Genomic DNA, 25,139 nt, shown 5'->3' with positions numbered 1-25,139 from the left:
TGGAATCCTTTAAAAGAGAGAACATTTTGGAGAGAGCCCAGAGCTGATACAGATGCAGACGCTTGGAGAACAGTTACTTCATAGACATGGAAGTTTGGTGATGCTTGGAGTGCCTAGAGAGAGAGAGAGAAGATGCCTAGATATAGCCAGAGCTCAGCAGACCTCACCATGTGCCTTCTCATGAGATGCTAAGCAAGCCCTAACCCAGAGTTTTGTCCCAGAGAAACTGAGTGAAGGCCCACAGATGTTTAGAGAGAAACTACTGGCATCAGAAGCTGGAAACAATGAACTGGGAGCAAGAATCAGCAGATGCCAGCCACGTGCCTTCCCAGCTGACAGAAGTTTTCCGGATGGCATCAGCCTTCTTGAGTAAAGGCACCCTCTTGTTGGTGCCTTAATTTGGACACTTTCACTTAGAACTGTAAACTTGTAACTTACTAAATTCTCCTTTTAAAAGCCATTCCATTTGTGGTATGTTGCATTCTAGCAGCTTAACATACTAGTAAAACTGACTTCTTTGATACTAGTTGGGGTATGGAAGAAATATGCCCACTGAAAAAAAGTCCTCATCAATCCCACATTGTATAATATATCTGACTTCCAATAAATTGTAATATATCTGATTTCAGGACATCCCAACAGCAGCCACTTTTAGTACCATTCTTCACTCTCAACAGAAATACACAGAGACTGAGAAAACTGGAAAGCTGCAAAATGTGTTTATAGATGTTATTGATTAATCAATTAAAGAGATGTCCCCAACTTCCCATTTTTTGTCTTCTTTTGTTTGCATTGGTTCTTTGCTTGGTGTTCAGGTGTATACCTGGATATAAAGCTCCATAATGGGATTCAAGATGGGCAAGGTTTTTTGTTTTTTTTTTTTTACTGCTGGTAAAGTGGGTGAAAAGAGACTTTGAAAGAGGGATTAGAAAGGCAAATCATGATGATGTTAGGAAAGGGTATATATGAAGTCTCAGGATCTAGAATTGTATTCTCACAAAACCAGCAGCAGTAACTTCCCATTCCTGAACATCTATTTACTTACAGAGGTACTACTGTGCCAGGGTTTTAAGGCCATTGCTTTGCCTGTAGCAGAAACAGTTAAGATGAGCAAAATGGCAGACTACACATATAGTTTGTGGGTGGAATCCACAAGACCTGGTATTGGACTGAATTAGGGTATCCATTTGTGTCCCTATACTCAGTTCTTCCAGGTATATATTGAGCAAGGGATTTCAGGATCATATGGCAACTCCACCTCTAGCCTCCTGTGGAACCACACTGCCCTCCAAGGGGCTGCACCTCTAAGTTTCCTTATGGACAGTGAATAGGTACAACTCTCTCCACATTTTCTCTAGCACTTATTTCTCTCTGTTCACTTTTAAACAGTTTTATTCTCACATCATACAATCCAGCCCAAGTATATAGACATGCCTTAGCCACCATACTCTATAAAGATATTTCCCTTTCTTTCACAAAGAGTCAATACCCCTTTTCCACCTGTTGACATTTTATTTTGGCCTTTGTTATATTCATCAGAAGCATATTATATTACTGTTGACTATAGACCCTAGCTTGTGTTGATGTACTTTTTTCCCCATACACCATCTATTTTCAACACCCTGCAATACTGACATTCATTTGTTCTCCCTCATGCAAAAATGTTTTTTTAATTTGTACATTTAATCAACATCATTGTGCAGTACAGGCATTCCTAAATTATACCGTCTCCATCTTTACCTTCTAACTTTCCTTCTGGTTTCATACGTGCTCCCAGCTCTTCTCCCTCTATCATACTCACATCCAGCTTCATTCAGTGTACTTATAGTATTATGCTACAGTCAGGTAGTATTGCACTATTCATTTCTGAATTTTGTACAATTAAACTGTTGCACAATCTGTATTCCTTCACCACCAATTGCCCACTCTCTACCCTATTACTATCTCCTGATAACCAAACAGTGGCTTTTTAATAATTCATGCCCACAGAGTGTGAAAATCTTAAAATGTAAGTTACCTCTTTTAAAACTCCCCGAGTCCCCTGTTCTGCAAAATCACTTGTTTCTCCCGCCTTTCAGCCACAACCAGGATAGCTATGAAAGTGGTAGACTGGCTAGACAAGAGGTCTTTAACTTCAGCAAGTGTGCCTTTGGTGAACACTTTTTAGCCACACTGTGCTTCCCTCAGGGCTGTAAGAGGAGGTGAACACCCTGGGGCTGGAATCTTGAAAAGCTAGGCCTTTTCCAAACTTGCTGATCAACTCTTATTCCCTGACACCCCTCCGGCCCCGCCCCCAGCATCCACTGCGAAGGCGTCGGGCCCACCCTCCCCCCTCCCCAACCCCGCGGGGCAGGCACGAGGCTCTCCCAGTACGTCAGGGTTGGGCGGGCGGTTACAGCGAGGAGGGCGTTGGGGTCTTGCCTTCGCGGGCCTTCTCGGCGGCTACAGACCAGACCGGATCCGCTCGACAGGATCACCCACCGCAGAGGGGCGGAGGAAGGGCTCCTGCGTTGCGGGTGAGGGCGGCGGCGAGCCGGGACTCCCGTGTTCTCCGACTCCTCCTCGACCCAGCTGTTTCTGTACGGTCTGCGGAGCTTGACCGGCAAGGGGCCCGGCGTGCGAGCGAGCCGGGCGTAGCGGCCGGTGTGGGTCTGCGAAGCCCCGGCGGGCTAGAGAGATCCGGAGCAAGGGCGGGCCTGGGGGGCGGGGCCGGTCCGGCGGGGGACCCGGAGCTCAAGGGAGCCGGGCGGGCGCGGTTGGTGTGGGCTGTGGAACCTTGGCTGCCAGGGGCGGGGAGCCCAGGCGGGCAAGGCGGGAGGGGCCGGAGCGCGAGCGGGCCGGGCGGGAGCCGCAGGTGTGTGCGGAGCCTCGGCTGACCGGGGGTCCGGAGCGCTGGCGAGCCTGGCGGACGCGGCAGGTGCTGACCGGTGGAGGCTCATGTGTTAATGAGGCTTTGCTTGGACCTGAGTTAGGGAGCTTTCCCACTTGTTTTTCCAGGCCAGAGTAGTCGGACTTAGTGAGAGCTAGGTCTGGAAGTAGCATAACGCTGCTTCCCCTTCATTCTTTGGTCAAAGGAAGTTTAAGAGATGGGGAAATAAACTCCACTTTTTGATGCGTGGAGTGGCAGGAGTGTACAAGGAAGGAAAGAATTGTCATTTTTGGAGGGTATGTGCCACGTAAGTGTTGCAAACATCTCACAGAATGCAAAGTATCTTTTTTACTTTCTTCAAGGTGGGTTTTACTAACCACATTTTTACTTTTAATACAATTCAGTTTTCAAACTTTTATATTACGCTTGACTTTTTGTTTCTTGTTTATAAATGTTTCCCTAACTCAAGGTTAGAAACATATTTAACTGTTATTTGAAGTTTTACTTCTCACTTTCAGGTCTTAAATTACGCTGGAGATTTTTTGTTTTCGTTTCTTTAATTTGTTTTTGAATTCAGTGTGAGACATATGGCTTATTTTTTTCTAACTCAATTCTTCCCATTGATTTGACATGCCACCTGTCACACGTCAAAGAGCCATATGTATTTGGTACTGTTTCTGTGTTCTTCATTATATTATCTGTAAATTTGCTGTCGATTTGCCAGTACTACACTACTTTAATTACTGAAGCTTTACTATTAGTTCTGATATTTGGTAGGGCAAGGCCCTCTTTCCTGTTATTTTTTCAAAGAAGTGTCTTGGCTGTTCTTGGCCTTTTATTCTTCTGTTTAAAATGTTTAATCATCTTGTCGAGTTTCACCACAATTAAAAAAAATTAAAACTTGATATGTTGGTTGGGGTTATAGTGAATGTAAAGATCAATTAGGGAAGAATTGCTATCTGATTCTTACTGTCCATTGATATTTGGCTCTTTTGATACTCTTCTGTGTGTTTATTTTCTATTTTATTGATATCTGCACTAATCTTTATTTCCTTCTTTCTGCTTTCTTTTGATTTTTAAAATTTTACTTTTTCTAATGCCTTAATTTACATGCTTAACTTAAATGAACACTTTTTATTACTTTCTAAAATAAGTATTTAAAGCTATAGATTTACCTCTGTGTCTCTTCAGATGCATATCACAAATTTTAATTTCTAGCGTCTTAGCATTTAGTTCTTAATATTTCCAAATTTCCATTATGAATTCTTTCTTTGAACCATGAGTTTACATCTTTTTCTTAATTTCCAAGTTTCAAGTGTTTAATGTCTTTATTTCTAAATTAGTTGCATTGTTATCATAGAATTCTGGCTAAATGATGATATATCATTGAAATTTATTGGAACTTGCATTAGGGCCCAGTAGATGGTTGATTTTCAGAGTATGTCATGTGTGCTTAAATATATGCGCATTCTCCACTTATGAGTGTTATGTCCTGTGCATATGTGCCAGGCAAAACTTCTTCATTGGGTTTTTAAAGGCTTACATATTCTACTAGGTAGTTTAGTTGATTGGGGTAAGTTTTTAAAAATGTCCCATTATCATACTGGATTAATTTGTTTTTCTTTTTAGTTCTCTCGGTTTTTGCATTATATAGTTTGCAGGTATGCTATTAGGTTTATATAAGCTTAGAACTTTTATTTTCCTGGTGAATTGAACCATTAAGCCCATTAGTGACCTTTATATCTAGAGTGTCTTAATATCTGATTTTTATGATAGAAATATGGCTATCGTTCCTTTATTTTGCTTAATTTTTCCCATTCTTTATTTGCATCCTGTCTGTATTCTTTTGTTGCAGGAATTTGTCTTTTAAATAGGACATGGTTTTTTTTCCCAGTCTATCTTTGCCCTTTTAGAGACGTTAAGCCTACAGTAGTGATTGTAATGTTAACATTTCTATTTATTTATGCCACCTTATTTTGTGCTTTCTTTTTGTCCTGCATTTTCTGTATATCTTTCTTTAGACTTATTGCATATACATTTAAATATATATTTTTTCTTTTCATTTCCCCCCAATTATTAGGTTGGATTCTACACACTTTCTCTGTTTTTTTAGTGGTTACTCTAGAAATACTAAGATGCACATTTAATTTATCAAAATGTAAATTTAATGAGTTTATTTATCTTCTTCCAGAAAATACACTGCTTTTAAAGCACTTTGATTCTAATTATTCATCCTGACTTTTATGCTATTATTTTGCACTTTAGTTCTGTCTCATTTTTAATCCCACAAATAATAATTATTTTATACAATCATCATTTGTTTAGATTAATACACATATTCATTCCTTTATTTGCTCATAATTCTTTCTTGTAACTTAGATCTCCCATCTGGGATCATATTCCTTCTGTCGGAAGTCCTTTAGAATTCTCTTTATGTGAATCTATTGGTTATTGTTTGTCTGAAAATGTCTATTTTGCTTTTATTTTTGAAATGTTGTTTTACCAGGTGTAGAACTCTAGATGGTTATTTTTTTCCTTATACATTGAATATATTATGCCATTGTTCTCCAGTTACATTTCTTGCTATCAAGAAACCCATCCTTAGACTAATTGTTTTCCGTCTTAAGCATTCTATTTCTGGATACCATTATGATCTTCTTTTTTTGTTGGAATTCTGCAGTTTCAGTTTATTGGGTGTTTGTCACACAAGCATACAAACACCCAATAAAGTGAAACTGCAAAATTCCAAAACTAGAAGTCATGTGTATGTTCATCATACTTGGAATGTGTTGGGCTCTATGAAACTGAATTATTGGTTTCAGGAACATATTCAGTTATAGGATTTCCTATTTTCTGCATTTCCAGATGCCTAATTTATATTTGATTGATCACTCTATTCTCTATACTATGTAACCTATTTTCCATCTCTCTCACCTTTCTTTTTTTTGATAATTTCTTCAGATGTGCCTGAATAAAAACTAGGGTACTGTTGAGAATAAGGAAATAAATGTAATATAGGCAATCTGCTATTGTATTTATATATTTTTAACTTTTTTTGTTGTTTTAAATTCCACTTTTGTATAAACACTATGGTTATATTTTACTTCAGAATCTTTGGAATCATTCATTATTTTAGTTCTTCTAGATTTGTAATATAATACACTATGTGATTCATGTATTTTAGCTATATCTATTGACTTCCCATTGTGAAATGAAGAAATCAGAACATAATTAGTACATTTAGATTTCATTTGATCCCTCCTATTCCCACATTTTCATTGTTTATAAGTTTTGTTCTTTGTATGGGCACCTTTGTACTTTTTAATAATGTAGTTAAACTTATATTATTTTGTCAACTTTAAACAGTGTGTTTACCTCTGTATCAGAAACATGAGGAAATCAAAACGCTATGCTCCCTGTCCCATTTCCCTTCCCTTCTCTCCCTCTTGATTTCTTTAGTACTAACACTATTTCTATGCTATCAAGGTTCCATTCTGTAATCAGAAGTCCCGTAGTTGTTTTGACTTAATTCTCTATGTAAATGAGTTTAATGCTTATACCAGTATTTCTTTATTACCATATGTTGGGGACTAGATTACATGTCCCAAAGAGAAATGTTCATATCCTAACTCCCAGACTGATGGGTGTTAACCCATTTGTAAATAGGACCTTTGAAGATGTTATCATTAGTTAAGGTGTGGCCACACTTAATGAGGACAGATCTTAATCCAGTATAGTTGAAATCCTTATAAGGAAAGGAAGTTGAGCATGGAAGTAGAAGCTAGAAGTCAGCAGAAATCAGAGGCACAGACACAAAATGGGAGATTGCCGGGTGATGGAGAGTTGCTGGAATGTTACAGACTCTTGGAGAAATTAAGCCCTGCCAATACCTTAGTATTAGGCTGGTAGCCTTCAAAATCATGATACAATAAATTCATGCTTAAGTCAACCAATTCTGTGGTATCTGTCATAGCAGCCCTTGCAAACTAATACACTATGTTTTTTTCCCTTTGTTTCTGTGTTGATTGTATTTATCAGGTACCTCTTAGAAGAGCTCATGGGTATTATCTTTCCTGAATTTTGCGTATTGGAAAATGTTATTCTCATACTAAAATGAAAACTTGGCTCTGTAAAATTCTTAAGCCACTATCTGCCCTCCCCCCCACCCCGGAGTAAATGTTTCTTGCCTTTGAATGTTGTTGTGGAAAAGTGTGAGGTCAACTTGATGCTTTCCTCCCTTATGGATGTCTTGGCTTTTTGGTATTGTTGGTCATAGTATATTTTATTTGTGCCTTGGTACTGATTTCTGAAGTTTCAGATCTTTCTTACTTTAGGAAAATTTCTTCAGGTTTTTGTTTTATTTTTTACTTAGAGAAATTATAGATTTATAGGACTATCATGCATAAAGTACAGAGTTCCTTCGTTTTTTTTAAGTGATCCATTTTTTTTTTTTCTATTCTTTTCTTCAGAGACACCAGTTACACATTTTGGATCTCTTTCATCTTCCGTATCTGTCATTTTTCACTAATACTTTAAGCTTTCAGTTCGTTTCTATTTTGTTTTGCTTAATAGTTCAAACATGTCTGTCAGGCTCCTGATCTGTTTTCAGCAGCATTTATTTTGTTTTTTGCTTTTATATTTTTCTTCTATTTCTGGAGTTATATATATGTTTTTGGTTGCTATGTCATCTTTCTTTGTATCTTTATAGTTCTTCTTTGATCTGTTTTGGAATGGGCGTTTTTGTTCATTCATCTGTCTAATTTTTGAAAGAAAGTTAGATAAACATTTTCCTCTGTTTTATAATTTGTATATTTTGCCTTTTTTTTTAGTTATTTTTCTTATAGTATCTTGAATTGGTCCTGTGTTGATTTCTTTATGATTATTACATGTCCTTAAATGGGGGCATAATTTTCTTCTTGGCCTGCATTTTCCAGAAAAGTAGTATGAGAGTGGTGTGAGGGCTTGAATTAGAGAAGCTTGTATTATGCTAGTTGTTCTTACTAACATTTTATCCTGGGGTTCTGGCTATACCCTGAGCTAGCTGGAGGGCTTTTCTTTCCAAAATCTCATATATATGCTTTTTCTTATTTAATTCCACATCCGTGCCACTACTGGTATCAAACATTGTTTGCTTATACTTATGTGACCTGTTTGCCCAGCCAGATGTTGTCATTGAAGGCAGTGCCCTTGATTTGAACCCTCAGGGTATGCTAACTTTGGAAAATCCTTCTTGTTTCAAGAGCTGTGGAAGTATTTGTCTGTTTTGGCTTTTACTCAGTTTTGTTTAACTTGCACTGTATTAAGTTGTCCTTGATAACATGATTGAAGAAGTTGTGGTTGATTGCTAGTTTCATTATAAGTGGAAATTTTTGGTTAATGTCAGAAGAAAAGTGGAATAGGAACAACTCTAACATCTTTAACTGGAAATCCTCTAAATTATCATTTTAAATTGAAGCGCTGAATGTATACATAGTAATTTACTTAAATAATCTCAGGTTGATAAAATGATTATTGCATCATTGATCTTTAGTTTTTTTTTCAGTTTTTATATATATTGCCCCAAAATTTGTTTTCCAGAAAAGAGGTAACAGTTTACATCCCCATCAGTGATGATTCATCAGAGTAACTGTGTTACTATCCCCTCACTGACAATGCAGTTTATTGATCTTTAAAAATTTCACTTGTCTGATAGGGAAAAACAACTTATTTAATTTTCTGTATTGTTTGGTTAATAGTGAGACTGAACAAATTTTCCTGTGATTATTGGATGTTTGGTCATAGAGATGATAGCAAATGAGTCACTCCAAAGTCAAAGCAGATATTGGATGTAGTGTATATTCTGATGCAGAGATTGGCCAGCTCAGACTCATGGGCCAAACCTGGCCTGACACCAATTTTTGTATAGTCTATGAGCTGGAAGTCCAAAATCAAGATGTCAGCAAGACTATGCTTTCTCCTTGGAGTCTATTGCATTCTAGTGCTGACTACCAGCAATCTTTTTGGTTTCTTGGCTTGTATTTCTGCCTCCCAGTAACGTGATGTTCTCTACTTTCCAGCTCCTATGAATTCCTTCTCCTTTTTGTAAAGGCCTCCAGTGATGCAGATTAAGGCCCACCCTGCTTTAGTTGACCATATCTTAACTAGAAATAATCTCTTCAAAATATTCTATTTACAATGGGTTCTCATCTATAGGAATGTGGATTAATGTTAAGAACATATGTAAGTTGGGGTGCAGAATTCTTTCTACCATAATATATCAGTATTATTAAAATAATATACTCAGTAATTATTGTATATTTAGTTTCATCAATAAAACACTTGTGGAAATTTGTTTTCTCTTTTGTTTTATGAATACCTATGTAATATCTTTGATTTTTCTCTCTTGGTCTTCAAAGTCCAAGTTATTTATTCTTTGGCCCTTTTTAGAAGAAGTTTGCTGTCCCCTGCTCTTTTGCATATTTAGAATGGATTTGATTCAGGGATGGTTTTGAATCTAGTGGGATCTCCCTTGAAGTTCATTTTTCTCATCTAACTTTAGTGTGTGGGTATCAAAGGTTGTATCTTTCAGATCTTGGCTGGTGTGAACGGGCCTTCTATGGGTCCTGATTGGGACTCCGAGGGAAAAATATTTCTTTCTTTACCATGAGTCTCATATTAGATAGATTATTCTTCATTGGTATCGCAGTTGGTGGCTTCATACCTGATATGGAGATTTCTATTATTTCTGTTCCAGTAAGAACTGCTCTTGCCTCTGGCGTATTTCAATTCTGTCTTGATTTATTTGAAGCATAATCACTTGCCAGTTAAAGCCTTTTTTATCCTATGTTGGTTCTAGGATAGATTTTAAGTTTAAATTATTTAATTACAGTAAACTTCCATGAAGTGCTTCATCTTATTTTGGAGATTTTCTGTGTCTTTTTAGATTTCCTTCAGTAATCAGAAAGAGACTCCTCCTTTTTCATATATTAATCCCAATTCCTTTTGTCCTGTTTTATTTGAAAAATGCAAGTAGCATATGGATGTGCCCTTTTACTGCTTAGTGAATGGTGAAGTTTGTTTAATAGCTCAGGCTGCCAGTTCTATTAATGTTCTCTTTGGTGACGTTGCTGAGGAGGTGATCTTAAAAGTTATCATTATCTCTAGTATGGAATTGAAAGTAAATTAAAATTATTTGTACACAAGCCTGTAAACCTAAGAAGAAAAAAAGATTGCCTAAGAGAGGGAGCTGGACGAAGTTGAGGCTGCCCTGAGCAGAATAACTAGCAGAATGAAGGGCTGGAAATTAGGCTACATCCAAGAAATACTTGAAGGTAGTGAGGATACTATATTAAAGCCTTATGAATAGGTGGGAAATGTATATGCACTTTTGAATACCAATAGTCATAGCTGTTACACTGTTATTTTTATATTGAAACTAATGTGAATGTATTTTTGTAGCAAATTACATCATAGTTTTGTTAATAAAAACTATAAGGACATATGTGTCTACTGATAAGACAACTATGAGCCAAAAGATCCACAAGGAAGAAAGCATCACAAAAAAAAGGTAAAATAAGATGAGATTTTTAAAAAATTAAAATTTAATAGCATTTTGGTAGTGGTAAACTATTCTGACAGTGAAAAACTTAAAATGTCATATGAGAATTGGTTTAAGATTCTGGAGTTGAGAAAACTAAGGGCAGTGGTTTCCAACAAGCAAGGGAAATCAACACTGGCTGCTGGTTCCATCTCCCAGACCAACTTTGAATGTGCCAAAAAAGCGTGAGGGACATTGATGAATATGAGAAACTAATCAAGAACTGAGAAGTACTAGAAAGGCAAAAGTAGTTGATTCTAGGTATGGAATAAATGGCAGCTCAGAGCAGATGGAGAAAAGGCTGGAAAGATAATGTGCTCTTGTTTTCTTTTCCACGTCCTCTGGGTAGAAGAGCATCTACGCTCTCATCACTGCAAGGCAGAAAAACAGCATCACCAGCCAAGTCAGCTGGGGAATAGAGAAGTGTTTTCACCTTAGCGCTCAATATGGCCAAAGGTGGTGATGAATAAGTGGATAATTACAGATGTAGGCAGTAATGCTGTATTGTGTTCCTCATCTCACTCTCCCACTTCTCCCTGTCCACAAGATTAAAGTTAGCAAAAAAGAGACTACTGCAGATGGAGTTACTAAGGATTCCTTTAGATGTAGGTCACTTGTGTGTTTGTGCGCATGTGTGGTGAGGTAGAGGCAGGACTGGGGGTGTTAGACAGCTCATGGAGAGTATTTATAACCAGACCTTAAATCTCAAATGAATAGCTAGAGGCTTTTGGCTCTAAGATATATTCCTTACCTCCACCTCTTTACAAGATAGACCTTGGCTAAAGCACCCGCTTTATTGGGTGCTTTAGTTTGCTAGCTGCCGGAGTGCAAGATACCAGAAATGGAATGGCTTTTAAAAAGGAGATTTTATTAAGTTGCACGTTTACAGTTCTAAGGTTGTGAGAATGTCCAAACTAAAGCAAGTCTATAAAACCGTCCAAATTAAGGCACCAACAAGAGGCTAACTTCGCTTAAGAAAGGCCGATGAAGTTCAGGTTTTCTCTCGCAACTGGAAAGGCACATGCCAAATACTAGCTTCCTCTCCAGGCCTCTTGCTTCATGAAGCTCCCTCTGGGATATTTTCCAAAGTCTCTGGCTACGTGGGCTCTTACAAATCTCGTGGTTCTCTTGAGACTCTGGTTGTTCTGAAGCTTTTTCCAAAATGCTGCTTCTTTTAAAGAATTCCAGTAAGCTATTCAAGACCCACGTGGAATGGGTGGAGTCATATCTCCTTCTAATTAACACCCACAATTGGGTGAGTCACATCTCCGTGGGGATAATCTTATCAAACCTCCAACCTAAAGTGCTGAATAGGGATTAAAAGAAACTACTGCCTCCACATGATGGATTAGGATTAAAACATGGCTTTTTAGGATACCTAAATCTTTTCAGACTGGCACACTGGATCTAGTTCCTTTTACGGTGTGAATTAATCTGCCTCTAGGTTTACTCTCTGCCTACTTAGATTTCTGCCTATACCAAGTGAAGCAGAAATAATGGACAAGAAAGGAAAAGAATTTAAATTAAACATAATAAATATCTTCAAAGAAATAAGAGAAATTATTGTAAATTTGGAGCAGAAACTTTGAGTAATAAAATTACTTGAAAGTGCTGAGTAATAAAAATATCATAGTTAAAAGTAGCAATCCTAAATTGATGTGTTGAATAATAGAATGGATACAAGTGATGAATGAATTAATAAACTGTAAGATAAGAAGAGAACCCTCCAGAAAGCATTAGGAAGGAATAAAGAGCTGGAATGAACTAAGGAAAAGTTATGAGTTGAAGGACAGTTGAGTTGTAAGTATCAACATTCATAAAATAGGATTCCTAGAAGGGAAGAAAAAATGACGTAGAAGATAAAGTATTTGAAAGTATTATTATTCAACTTCTATTTAAACATGGTGGGTTGAACCTGTGCTTTTAAAATCCACTAAAATGACAGTAAAGGACTATAAGGGAATAAATCCACAAGAGAATGAAGATAAGACAAAAGCAGTCAGAGATGCCAGTAAAATTTTGGAAGCTTGAAACAAATGGATAAGGGGGAACTTAATATGGCAGTGGGTAGAGCTAGAAGGCAGACTGATTCATGCTGCAGGGCAATGGCCCCATTCCAAATTCAGAAATTTAGAGGTACCTTTGACCGTTGAAAGTAATGGTGCAGTTGAAACTAAAATCAATAGGCTGATTAGAAGCAGTTGGAACTTACGGCCCCTTTACTGCCTCTCATACCAAAAGACTGTTCTTTTTTTCTCCACTATGAGAGAAGACTGGAAGTGAACTGTCCAGACAGATTAAACAAAGATCCTGTATGTGGGGACGCCAAATATGACTGAGAGTAGAACTACTGTAATAAAATAAAGGGGGCTCTTAGTCATCGTCTTCTACTTGATTTTGAGAAAGTTCACAGCCAGAAGGTAAGGAAGTTCTTCTCTGAGAAAACTGACCAGCCCAAAGGAAAAATATGCAGACAATGACAGTTGAGTGTCTCGCAGCAAAGTCCCAAATTGTCCTCCAGTGAAATAACCAGTTGACATCTCCATCCGTACATTAAGAAACATTAATTAATGTTCTAGTGCTTCATTATTAAACATAAACAGAAAACTCAGACTCATGAGATATTTGAAGAAAGTTTATAGCTTGATAGAAACTCAGATCAAGCAAAGAGGCTTGAAAGAAATAGGCAGTACAGGGAGAAGAAAGCTTAAACAACAACAGCCACAAACATTAGATAGATCATCAGAGAGATGAGAGAAGAAACGGTTGACTATGAAACATTTGGAGAGCCAAAAATGGCTCTTGGGAATTAAATAAATATTACAGAAAGAAAAGGTTGAAAGATAAAGCTGAGATAATTTCCAAGAAAGAAAATCAAAAAGAGAAAATAAGAAAAAAGATAAGACAAAGGATACATATAGAAGATGCAAAATAATGATGGTAGTAATAAACTCCCCAATATATCTGTAATCATGATAAATGCAAGAGGACTAAACTTTTAAGAAAATGTCAAATCTGATAAAAGTAAAATGCAGACTGTGGAAACGTCCTGAAAGGCATAAGGATAATGATAAATGAAAGTAAAATATGGAAAAGGATATTAAAGGCTTATTATTAAAAAAATTTTATTGTTAAATATATATACAAAGAAAAAATATCATAAACTATTTTATGATAAAAGATTAAACTCAAGAGATTAGAACAGTTCTCAACTTACATAGGTGTATATGAAGCAAGAGTTTACAAAACCAAAGGAGAAATTGACAAATCTGTCATTACAGTGGAGAGTTGTCCATACCAGGAGAAGATCTTTTCAACACATAAAAAAATCACATAAAATTATTTTATCTATATTTATATTTATTTAAAAATAGTCTTTAATACATATGGTCTTTTGATATGGTGTAATTACAAAAATGTGTAACGAACTCCTAAAAATTGTTAAGAGAAATGCAAACAATCCAATACAAAAAATGGGGAAAGGATATGGTTAGATAATGTCGATGAAGCAGATATGCTTCAAGGTGTTTATTAACTAAATGGAGCCACTGTGTAATGATCAAAGGAAGATTTAAGAATAACCAATAATATCCAAAGATAATTAAAGTTGTGCTTTATTTATATTTGAAGAGGAACATTGTAATTCACTTGATTATTTTTATTTGATGTACCGCTGGGTATTTTTTGCCAGAGAATTTCCTCTGCCTTGTAAAAATGTGGCCTGCTGCAGAAATCAATTGTACAGAGTGTTTTTGGATTTTATTGTTATGAAAAGTTTTTTTTCAACATTTGTGAAGTAGACAGTTGACGGTTGTACTGTGAAAAGATTTTGGTTTTAATTGTGATTTGGGTTGGATTTTTTTTTCATGAAGGAAGACAATATTGACGGACTCTTGGTTTTCAACTATGTTCTCACCTCACTCTGCCTTACTTATTTTGTTAATATTTCTTCATCTTTGTAAATGAAATGAGGATTCCTAACACACTGCCAACTTTAATTTTTCAGTGATAACTTAAAAATTATATTTTTATGCTAAAACAGGCCGATTTAGCATTTAACTAGACTCTCCAAAAATACTTGACATCTGCTTTTCAAAGTACCTATCCAAAAAATCATTTGAAAGGATAGATATTATATTGTAAAGTAGAGAATAAAGATTTAATCTTTAAATTATAGATAGTGTTAACCATAGGATTTATTATACCTTAGAAATGGTTTTAATTATAAATATGGAATTTTAGGTAATATGCTAATAGCTCAATATTGTATTAGTGTGATTATTTTCTTAGATTTGTTTTCTGTATCTCATTAGACTTTTAAAACATGAAGAACAAAAATATGAAGATGTCATACCATCAAGTAAAATAGTAGAAAAGAAAACATTGTCATATGAGACACTGATATATGAAACACCGTTGAAGTCAAAGAAAACAGAAGTTTATCAAGATCATTATCCAGGCATGTTGATTTATTTATTTTTTTTAATGAAGGTGGAAAAAAGTTTTCATAGCCTTAAATCAAGAAAATAAGTGAAATATATTGCTAGACTTCACTTTTAAAATATGATATGGTACTTTACTAATTTTATTTATCAGGCATGGCAGTTAGCATTGTCTTCAAATACCAAGCTTGCCTGGTAAAGGGAACATAAGTTAAATACTAATGATAACAACAACACGACAACAATGTCACTATTGCCACCAAGAATATCTGACATTTCTGTAGCAACTTACAATTCACAGGATTTTTCATGAATATTTCATTTTTTTGTGAGGTGAGTCAACAGTCCCCAGTGCCATCTGACTGTGTTGCACCCTTCTCCTTTTTTGCTGTTATCTACCAGTGTCCTGATTACTCCTCTAGATACCTGCATTGTTGTCTTCTTTCCTTCTCCCTATCTGACATTCTTCCATTTCTGGTATTTTAATTTTTTGACCATAATTTCCTGTTTTATCAAGTTCTTTTCCATTCTCATTTTTATAAGGATTGCTCTTTGGTCTCCATTCTTGTCTTCACTTCTTTCCAGAGTGGCCATTCTGTTACCATTATCTTCAACTCATTTTTCTGTTTCTTTTTTCTGCACCTGGATTGGTAAAACTCTGCTATATCTCTTAGATGGGTCAGCCTTCTTGTAGAAAACTTACATAATCATGTTGATTGGTTCTTTTCCTAATTCATAATTTTCCATTATCAGTGTAACTTCGTATCCCTTTATGTGTCCCTAGCTACCTTTCCCTCTCCTTACTCACAATATCTATTTAGATCTTCACAATTTAACCTCAAGCTCCTCTTACTTGATTATGCCTCCTACTTTACAAAAAAAATAGTGGTGATCAGATGGAAACATCTAAAGTCCAGCTCTGCAGTCCTATCTACAGTACTTGTCTCAGGGAGTAACTGCTTCTTCTCTCTTCTGGGGGGTCTTCCATGTCCTCAGGAATTTGGGATCCATCACTTAACATCTTTCTTATCTTCCTTTCTTCTGATTCTTTTCTGTCAGCACATAAACAACCTACATGCCCAAGGCTTACCATCTTAGACAAAATGAACTCCCCTAGAAACATCTTTAGTCCTGTGTTCCCTTCTCTCAGCTACCACTATATGATCAGGCTTCTGGAAGGAGTAGCGTAGACTTTCTACTTCTACTTCTTAACTTCCAGTTCACTCCTCAACCTGGATTCTGTCTCCATCACTCTACTGATAAGATTCTTTCCAGTATCACCAAATGCCTTCCCATGGCTAAATCCTCATAAAATCATCAATTTATAAATAAAATAAAGTACTCTTTCTTGTACTGAACCATTCTATAATATTTATTCTTTTAACCAACCACTTATTTCCTTTCTTTTTCAATGATTTTTGAGGAAAGCTATTCTCCTGGGTGTCTTTCTACTTTTACTGCTCTTTTTTAGTCTCTTCATAGATTTTTATTCCTGTCTTTACCCTTTAAATATTATTTCTCAAATTTTCTTGGGTCTTCTAAATTAGTATTCCTTCCTTTCTGGGACATACCATACTTGATTATTTTTAATAACGATAAAAAACTTTTTCTCTTGTGTTTCCTATTAAATACATACCCCAAACAAACAATATTTATTTACCTTCACACTGTGCCTAATCTCTAGAATTTGGTTTTAATTGGGCCAGAATATTTAAACTGATAGGTTAAAATAGGGGACACTGTCTGGGCTAAGTATGTATTAGCCTGACAAAGTTTCCCTTCTAGCAAATTGAAAAGTAGAAGGAGTACTGTGATACTTCTAATATTTTCCTTGGTAAAAAGAGGGCAAAAATACGTCTGAATAAGAATACAAGGGCCAAGCAAAGAATTTTGGCCGTTTTTAAAGATTTTTGTCATTATACTGTCAGATAACCACGGAAAGGTTTTTAACAAAACCTTAACATGATTGGGTTTCTATTTTAAAAAGATCACTCTGGCTGCAGATTCAAGAATAGATTGGAAAGGAGCAAGGACTGATATGGGGAGACCAGGTAGGAGACTTTAGATATTCTGAAGGTAGAATCATCAATGCTTGGGGATGGATTGGTGAGGGAGAAAGGAGCTGTATTAGTTAGGGTTCTCTAGAGAAACAGAACCAACAGGGAACACTTGCAAATATAAAATTTATGAAAGTGTCTCACGTGACCGTAGGAACGCAGAGTCCAAAATCCACAGGGCAGGCTGCGAAGCTGATGACTCCAATGGATGGCCTGGATGAACTCCACAGGAGAGGCTCACCAGCCAAAGCAGGAATGGAATCTGTCTCCTCTGAGTCCTCCTTAAAAGGCTTCCCATGATTGGATTTAGCATCACTAATTGCAGAAGACACTCCCCTTTGGCTGATTACAAATGGAATCAGCTGTGGATGTAGCTGACGTGATCATGACCTAATCCTATGAAATGTCCTCATTGCAACAGACAGGCCAGCGCTTGCCCAATCAGATGAACAGGTACCTCAACTTGGCCAAGTTGACACCTGTCCCTAACCATGACAGGAGGTGACAAGGTTGATAACAAAGCTTCTGGTTTGCTTAATATAATGGATAGTGGTGCCGTTTACTAAGATAGGAAGCCCTGGAAAAGGGTCAGAATTTGTGGGATCTAGGACAGGTATCATGAGTTTCAATTTTAGATTGTTGAATTTGTGATATTTTTGATACATCCAAGTTGAGATGTCAGGTAGGCAGTGAATATATATGTGTCTAGAACTCAGGAGAAGTCAGGACAAAGATTACATACATCAGTGATCAGATGACTGGAAATTTAAGCCATGGCCATGGGTGAGATTGCCTAGGGAGAGTGTATAGACAGAATAAAACAGATACATGGAACTATAGCAATTGCAAACTAGAAAAAGGGAAATGGCTGCAAAAGAGACATGGAAATTATCAGAGAGTTAGGCTGAATAAAAGGGTGAGGGGGTGAGTGTGTGGTATCAACAGAAACCAAAGGAACAGATTGTATCAAAAGCGAAGGAGTATCAAGTACGACTGATAGGTCAGGTAAAATGAAGCCTCATAAAGCCCATTAAATTTACTGACCTGAAGGATATGGTCACATGAGTGCAGTTTTGGTAGAGTTATAAAGCCTGACTGGAGTGGATTAATAAGTGGATAGTAGATGAGGAAATAGAATAGTGACTATATGCAGTTCTTTTAAGAAGTTTGGCTATAAAGAAAAACAAGATGCAGATTAATAAGTGGAGGGTGGTATAGTCAAGGGATGGATTTTGTTTAATGTGGGTGAATGTATATAAATGTTTGGATATGCAAAAAGAAATGCCTAGTGATGTAGGCACAAGAAGATGGAATGTAAGCAAAAGGTAGAAAGAATTGGCCTCAGATGGAAGGAGAAACAGACATTGCCTTTATTAAGTCAAGAGAAAAGGAGCAAAGGATGAGTGCAGATATATGTTGCTTGGTTTATTTGATAAAAGTTGACAGAATTCCATTCTGATGCCTTTTATGTTCCCTTGCAAGTTGGCATTGAAATCTGAAGGAGAGAGAATGAAAGGTAGAGATTTGGAGCTCTGAGGAGCATGGAAAAAATCCGAAATAGCCACCAAAGACAGAATAAAGTTAGCCAAACAGGTATAATGTGACTTCTGGTTTGTGTTCAAGATTCAATTAAAATGAATTTGGAGGGTTACCAGCACACTCAGTTGTGGACTTTCCTCTTAATAGCCCTGGGCTGTGCAGATGTAGGTACAGAGAGCAAATAGAGCTGGGTTCATCTGTGGCTGTTCTTTTGCCTTGTAGGTAAGACCAAAAGAAAGAAAAAGTTTGAAATATTTTGGTAAGGGTGTTGTGGAAAGACTACAGAATGTAACTGTATAAAGAAAAAGGTGAAAAAGTATAGAGGTATGATGGATTGCAAGAAAGTAATTAGGCAATGAATGAAGGTACTGGTGAGGTCAAAGGATGGTTATCTTGGGAGTATTAAGCAAGCTGTAAGGACAGAAGGCAAGAGATGCCAAACCTCAGGATGATGTATTCTTGGGAGTGGTTGGTTGAAATGGACTAGAGATAAGGGGAGAAACTGGCAGGGGTTGGTGCATGGAATGGTATCAGATAGGTCTTAATTCATAAGCACTCAAGTCACACCGAATGATGGCAGATTTAATCTGGAGAAAATGGGCCCATTTTTCAATTTTAGGTATATGGGTTATGGGAGTATGAAGAACCAGGACTTGGGAGTTTTGCACATCAAAACTTAGGAAATAGGAAATAGCCAGGTTTCGATTAAGATAGAGGAAAGTTTTCATAACTGTCTTACATGAACTTTCCACTGAAGCCCACATTTTCTTGAGATCTCCTGAACAATCTTTTTTTTTCTTGGCTTTCTCTCATCCCCAGTACCCCACTCCTACAATTAAAAACCTTCCCATTTTTCAGAGTTTGATTTCTTGAAGTAGGAAAGCGTGTTAAGTCCTCTAATTATACAAATGGGAAATTAGCTCCCCTTCCTCTGAATTAGGATTTATTGGCCAAATAAGATTTATTAGCAGTTTCATTTATACTAACTTTGTTTTATTTATAATTATCATGTCTTATCCTCTACTGGATTGAAGCTCCATGTCTTAACGTTACATAATTATTTGTTAAAATGAATGAAGAGAACAAATCAAATTTATTTACTTCTAAAAAGCCCCATTTGTAATAATTTTCCTTATATTTCTATGTATTGAAAATCTACCAGTTAGATAAGTCTTAGAAGAAATATGAGAAAGAGGTCCTTTCTTATTTTTCTACATTTGTGCCTGAAATTTTTTTCTGTGCACAGTCACCAAATTACAGTTAACAAAAAGGATTTTTATATATTTATTTCATATGAGAATGTATGTTGTAAAGGTTTATTTTAATATTAAAATCAACAGTCATAGTAGCTAAGCACTTACTTTGTGTTTTTTTTTTTTTTGCTGCAAAAAGCTTTATTGTTCACACTTGATTCAAGGCTTGTTAGAGGGCGGCAGGGCAGCTGGTTAAAGAGAGCCTCCTGGCTGGAGGGAGGGGCGCAGGCAGAAGCCTGGATGCCAGGGGAATGCAGAGGGGCCCCTAAAGGCCTCTGGGCTCTGGAGGCTCCTAGTCGTCATGCTTGAGGGTGAGCCTTTCAAAGAGATGCTCGCCCAGCCCGGCCTGCGGGCCGGCCAGCCTGCAGAGGTTGGTCAGGTGGTCACCCCGTCTTCTGGATGAGTTTCACCTCCTCATCTAGGAAATGGTTCTCCGGGAAGTCACAGAGATGAGGGTCTGCGTTGGCAGAACCCAGGGCGTGCAGTTCCAAAAGAGCCGGTTCAGGTTCTTCTCGAGGACCAGGGCGGCTTCCATGGCATACGGGGTCGTGCCCCACTCATCTTGGGACGGCTTCTGCACGTCCTGGAAAAGCGCGCGGCCACCGCGCTGGTTTTGCATCTTCAAGAGATGCTCGGCCCCTCGCGCTTTTCCTTCGCCAACTCGCGGAAGAAGTGGTCGAAATCGAAGCCCGGAGAGAGGCAGGTGTAGGAGGCCCGCAGATACCGGTTGACCAGGCGGTTTGCAGAGGCCTCCACATCGGCGGTATAATTCTGGTGAATCTGGGAGCCCATGGTTGGTTGACAGTGAGGAGCTAACCACAAAAAAAACCTGTTAGCCCCGGAGGCAGGGGCTGGCCCAGAAATTGGTCCCGGAGGTTGCAGCCAGAGAGGCAGTTGGAGGGTGGTCGAAGCCGGAGAGGTGGGGGGAGAGTCCCTGGGTCTCTTCCTTTTCAAACACTGTTGAAGCAAGAGACAGATCCGCGGGACCGCCAGGCACGCTGCCTTTGTGTTTTAAATGTATTAGCTAATTTTATCCTTGCAAACTGTATGAGGTTGTTATTATAATCCTCATTTTAAAGGTGAGGAAAGTAAGGCAGACAGATCTCAGAACTGTGAGTGGCATATCTAATATTGGAACCCACACGGTTTGTCTCAGATCCCTGCTATTAACAACTGCATTTATACTGCTTCATATAATGATTAACTGTATTGCTTGGTATTTTCTGTAAATGGTTATTCAGTTAATGAAGATTTTCTTTTCAGATTATGCTAAAGAAAGTATAACTCAACAACATATAGTTGCTCCAGAACCAGTTTCCCATAAGAAGAAAGAGAAATTAATCGAAAAAAAGGATCAAACTCATTCTCGTCCAAAAGTTAGGAAAACCAGACTTGTGTTATATGATACAACAGGTATGTGGTATCACTGAACTGGCTTGTTTGGAAGGCACTACACATTTTCAAATTGTTCTGTGGTTTTGTGTGTCTATGTTGGACACCGATCTTAGAAGAAACAGTGTTCCTGGATTTTATGTTTGGTTGCTTAAAAGAACGATTAAAATGTTTTTTCTTTTTGAATTTCTAAAATATTGGATTAAAAACTGAGATTCTTCATTGACTATGTTACTAAATGAAAAAAATCAGTGAAGATTATGGAACTATGAATAAAAAAGCAGTATGATTTTGTTTTATTACTTGCAGTAATACTTGATGGCATCATTTCGTTTCATAATTTTGTCTTTATCTGCTACAGAGCTTAAATTCCCAAATAAATAATTCATTTAAACAGATTTCCCCCCATTGTTATTCTCCAGTTTGTTGTTTCTCTAAACCTGAAATTCTTATTTATATTAATATTTCACATTTCTTAGGAAAAAGGAAACTCTCTTGTTTTTGATTGGAATACTGTGATCCAGAAGTGGATTTATCATAAAGCTGTAGAATCTTAAGCTTTAAAGCCTCTCACTTCTCAGGCTTCTTTTTCTCAAAGAAGATCCCCCAAATTGTCGATGTCTCAAATACCACAAAACCTGCATGGTTGTAATAAACAGACTTGAAGGTAGCTTCCATGATCCCTACCTCCTGGTGTTACTGCTCTTAACTTCTTGAAGTTACTCTTGAAGTGACAGACTTCCTCTCCTTGCGTGTGGTCGGAACCTATGACTACATCTAACTAATATAGTGTGGTAAAGATGATGGCATGTCACCCCTGTGACTACGATAAAAAGACTCCATTTTGCTAGCAGACTTGTTCAGAGTCTCTCTTTGTCTTTGCTGACTCTGAAGAAGCAGGCTGCTGCGATCCTTACAGCCATGTGGAAATGAATTCTCTCTACAACCTGAGGAAGATTGGAAGCATATCCTTTCCCAGTCAGACCTCCAGATGGGAATTAGGTCCCAGCCAAGACCTTGATTTAGCCTTTGACACTCCAACGAGTGACCCAGTTAAGCCATTCCCACACTCCTTGACCCACAGAGACTGTGACATAAGTCTGGTGCTCTGTTACATAATAATAGAAAACAAATATACAGAAGTAAAATTTTAAACATACAGCTAAAGGCTCTCCCTTGCCATCCCCTCCTCACAGCCCCTGCCATCTTTTCCTTTCTTGTTTTCTTTTCTCAGAGGTTATGATTAGGGCCAGCTAACTACTATCCTGAAATTGATGACTCTCTTTTCCATTTATGGTTTTATACTTTTATTGTATTTATATTTATCCATTGTGGTAGTTTAAAACTTTTCCCACAAATTCTTTGACACTCGTCTTTTGTGTGAGGGCTGAACTCAGTGACTCAGTTTTACCGTATTTTTTTTTTTTTCCTTGGGCAGGAATCAAACCTGGGTCTCTGGCATGGCAGGTCTGCTGAGCCACCATGGCCTGCCCTGAGTGACTCAATTTTAACAAATAGAATATGGTAGAAATGATAGTATAAGACTTCTAAGGCTAGGTTATAGAAAGTATTTCAGCGTTCTGTCTTGCTTCTCTTGGATCATTTCCTCTGGTGGAAGGCCACTGTCATATTGTGAGGATACTCCAGCAGCTCTATGGAAAGATGTAAGTGATGAAAAACTGAAACCTCCCACTAACAGCCATGTAAATGAGCTATCACAGAAGGGGATCCTTTAGCACCATTCAAGCCTTCAGATGACAGTAGCCCTGGCTAACATTTTGATTTCAACCTTGTGAAAAAACCAAACCAGAAATGCCCAGCTATGCTGCTTCTGAATTTCTGACCCAGGAAACTGAGATAATAAATGTTTATTGATTTAAATCCCTAAGTTTTAGGGCAATCAGTAACACAGCGCTAGATAGCTAATATACCTAAAATATATAGCATTATTTTGCTTTCCAGATTTCATACACAATATTGACTTAAGAAGCCAGATACAGAAGAATACATACAATATGATTCCACTTATATAAAGTAAAAATTAGGCAAAAATGATCTCTGATCTAAGAAATCAGGATAGTGATTTCTCTTGTGGGGTTGTGATAAAGTGGGGATAGTAACTAAAAGGGTCTTGAGGCAGACTTCAGGAGTGCTAGTATTTTTTTTCCTTCATTTATATGCTGATTATAGAGGTGTGTTAATTTTTGAAATTCATAGCTTTATATAGTATGTGTATTTTTTCGTATGTATAAAGATGACTTCTTTTCTAGAAGCTCTCTTTTCTTTTTTCACCCATACATTATTTAAGATCTCTTTTTGAGCTGTCTTCTATAGAGCTCTCAGTGAGTACCATAGTTTGAAGTGATCTCTTTCCTTAGAATTTAATATAGTACTCACTAGCAATTTTAGTCCTTTGACAGCTTTCGTATATTATATATTATGAGGACATATTCACATGATAAAATAATATCCTCAATTAAAAACTCCTTGTAGAAACTCTGTTTTCAGCTTTTTTCATGAAAGCTTTTATTTCAGCTGAAGGCAGTGGATATGTAATTTTTCCCTGTGATGCCAGAACCCTTCCTTGAAGACTATCTTCATTGTTATTACTTTTGCTAAAGACTCTGTCCTATCATATAGTGTCTTTAAGGCCATAAATTATAAATTGGGAACTGGAAGTTTAGACTCCGTATACACCAAAGAGTTTCATAATTGAGGCCTGTAACAGAAGATACTGTAGTATATACTGAGATAGTCAAAATAAATTCAGTCTCCATTCTACTACCTATTTTTTCTTCATGGTTTTCCTCTGAACTTTGCAATCTCTTGCCCTTGCCCTTATCTTTGGTATCCAGTTTCTTGTCTCAATGGGAAAGTGGGGTGTAGGCCAGTCTCTCCATTTCTGAAATATATTGGATTAGACCCATATACCCAGCATGCTAGGAAAGTGTATCATCCTCCAAGGTTAAGTATATAAGATATTGTGTATTTTTAGTAAATATCCATGATCTGTTATCCCCTAAATTAATCCAACCTTTTCTGGAAAATCTGTTTTTTACAAAATTTTTTTGGAGGATCTGTGCTCCTTAAATTTACTACTTAGGTGAAATCATTCTTCGATTTTATTTGCCCTGAATTGCCTCCATTTCCTAGCAGCACTTTTATTTTTAATTTATGTATTCCTTTTTCAAATTTATTCTAAGCTTAAACAATTATTATTATTATTTTGGTTTTTAACTTTTATATTATGAAAAAAATTTAACCATACAGGAAGGTAGAGAGAATAATACAATAAATCCAACTATACCCATCACCTAGACTTAACAATTATTAATATTCTGCCATATTTACCTATTTTTAATTGAAACATTATAATATAAAAGTATAGACATTTTTACCCTTAAGTAGCTCAGTGTGCATCTTAAAAGAATAAAGGTAGGACGTTTTCTTACCTAACTACAATACTATTATCATACTCACTGAAATGAACAATAATCTCTGAATAACATGTAATACCCCATCCATATTCAAATTTTTCTATTTAACCAGAAAATAAACCTTTATTTGGCTTATTTGAATTGGGACACAGACAACAGCCACATGTTGGAATGGCTATGTCTCTTTCTCTCTCTCTCTCTTTTTTTAAAAATATTTTTATTGAGAACTCTTCACACACATACACTCCATACATGGTGTACAATCAGTGGTTCACAATATCACATAGTTGTGTATTCATCACCATGATCATTTTTAGAACATTTGCCTCACTCTGGAAAAATAAAAAAGAAAAAAAAAACGTATACATCCTATACCCCTTACCCCTCCCTTTCATTGGCCACTAATATTTGAATATGCCCATTTTTTTACCCCATACCCCCCTATTTATTTATTTATTATCCTTATTTTTTTTACTCATCTGTCCATATCCTGCACAAAAGGGGCATCACGTACAAGGCTTTCACAATCATAGTCACATTGTAAAAACTATACAGTTGTCTTCAAGAATCAAGG

General features: G+C 37.0%; 1 protein-coding gene and 1 long non-coding RNA gene across 2 annotated transcripts in view; one reads left to right on the top strand and one right to left on the bottom strand.

The window, feature by feature from the left end:
- Positions 1–2,249, bottom strand: part of LOC143662307 (uncharacterized) — a 132,318-nt gene extending 130,069 nt beyond the window's left edge. Inside the window, exon 1 of the long non-coding RNA XR_013165275.1 lies at positions 2,018–2,249. This is a non-coding gene — a long non-coding RNA (uncharacterized LOC143662307). The remainder of the gene's footprint in view (positions 1–2,017) is intronic.
- Positions 2,250–2,335: 86 nt separating this feature from the next.
- DNAH14 (dynein axonemal heavy chain 14) overlaps positions 2,336–25,139 on the top strand; it is a gene marked incomplete at its 5' end in the record, with an annotated part of 509,245 nt that continues 486,441 nt past the window's right edge. The window contains 4 exons of the mRNA XM_077129892.1: positions 2,336–2,516; positions 10,307–10,415; positions 14,759–14,882; positions 20,987–21,149. Of these exons, the coding sequence (XP_076986007.1) occupies positions 2,336–2,516; positions 10,307–10,415; positions 14,759–14,882; positions 20,987–21,149 (577 nt within the window). The remainder of the gene's footprint in view (positions 2,517–10,306; positions 10,416–14,758; positions 14,883–20,986; positions 21,150–25,139) is intronic.

The sequence above is a fragment of the Tamandua tetradactyla genome, chromosome 2, assembly GCF_023851605.1.
Source record: "Tamandua tetradactyla isolate mTamTet1 chromosome 2, mTamTet1.pri, whole genome shotgun sequence".
In the NCBI taxonomy this organism is placed as follows: Eukaryota; Metazoa; Chordata; class Mammalia; order Pilosa; family Myrmecophagidae; genus Tamandua; species Tamandua tetradactyla.
This window is presented reverse-complemented; position numbering and strand designations above follow the sequence as displayed.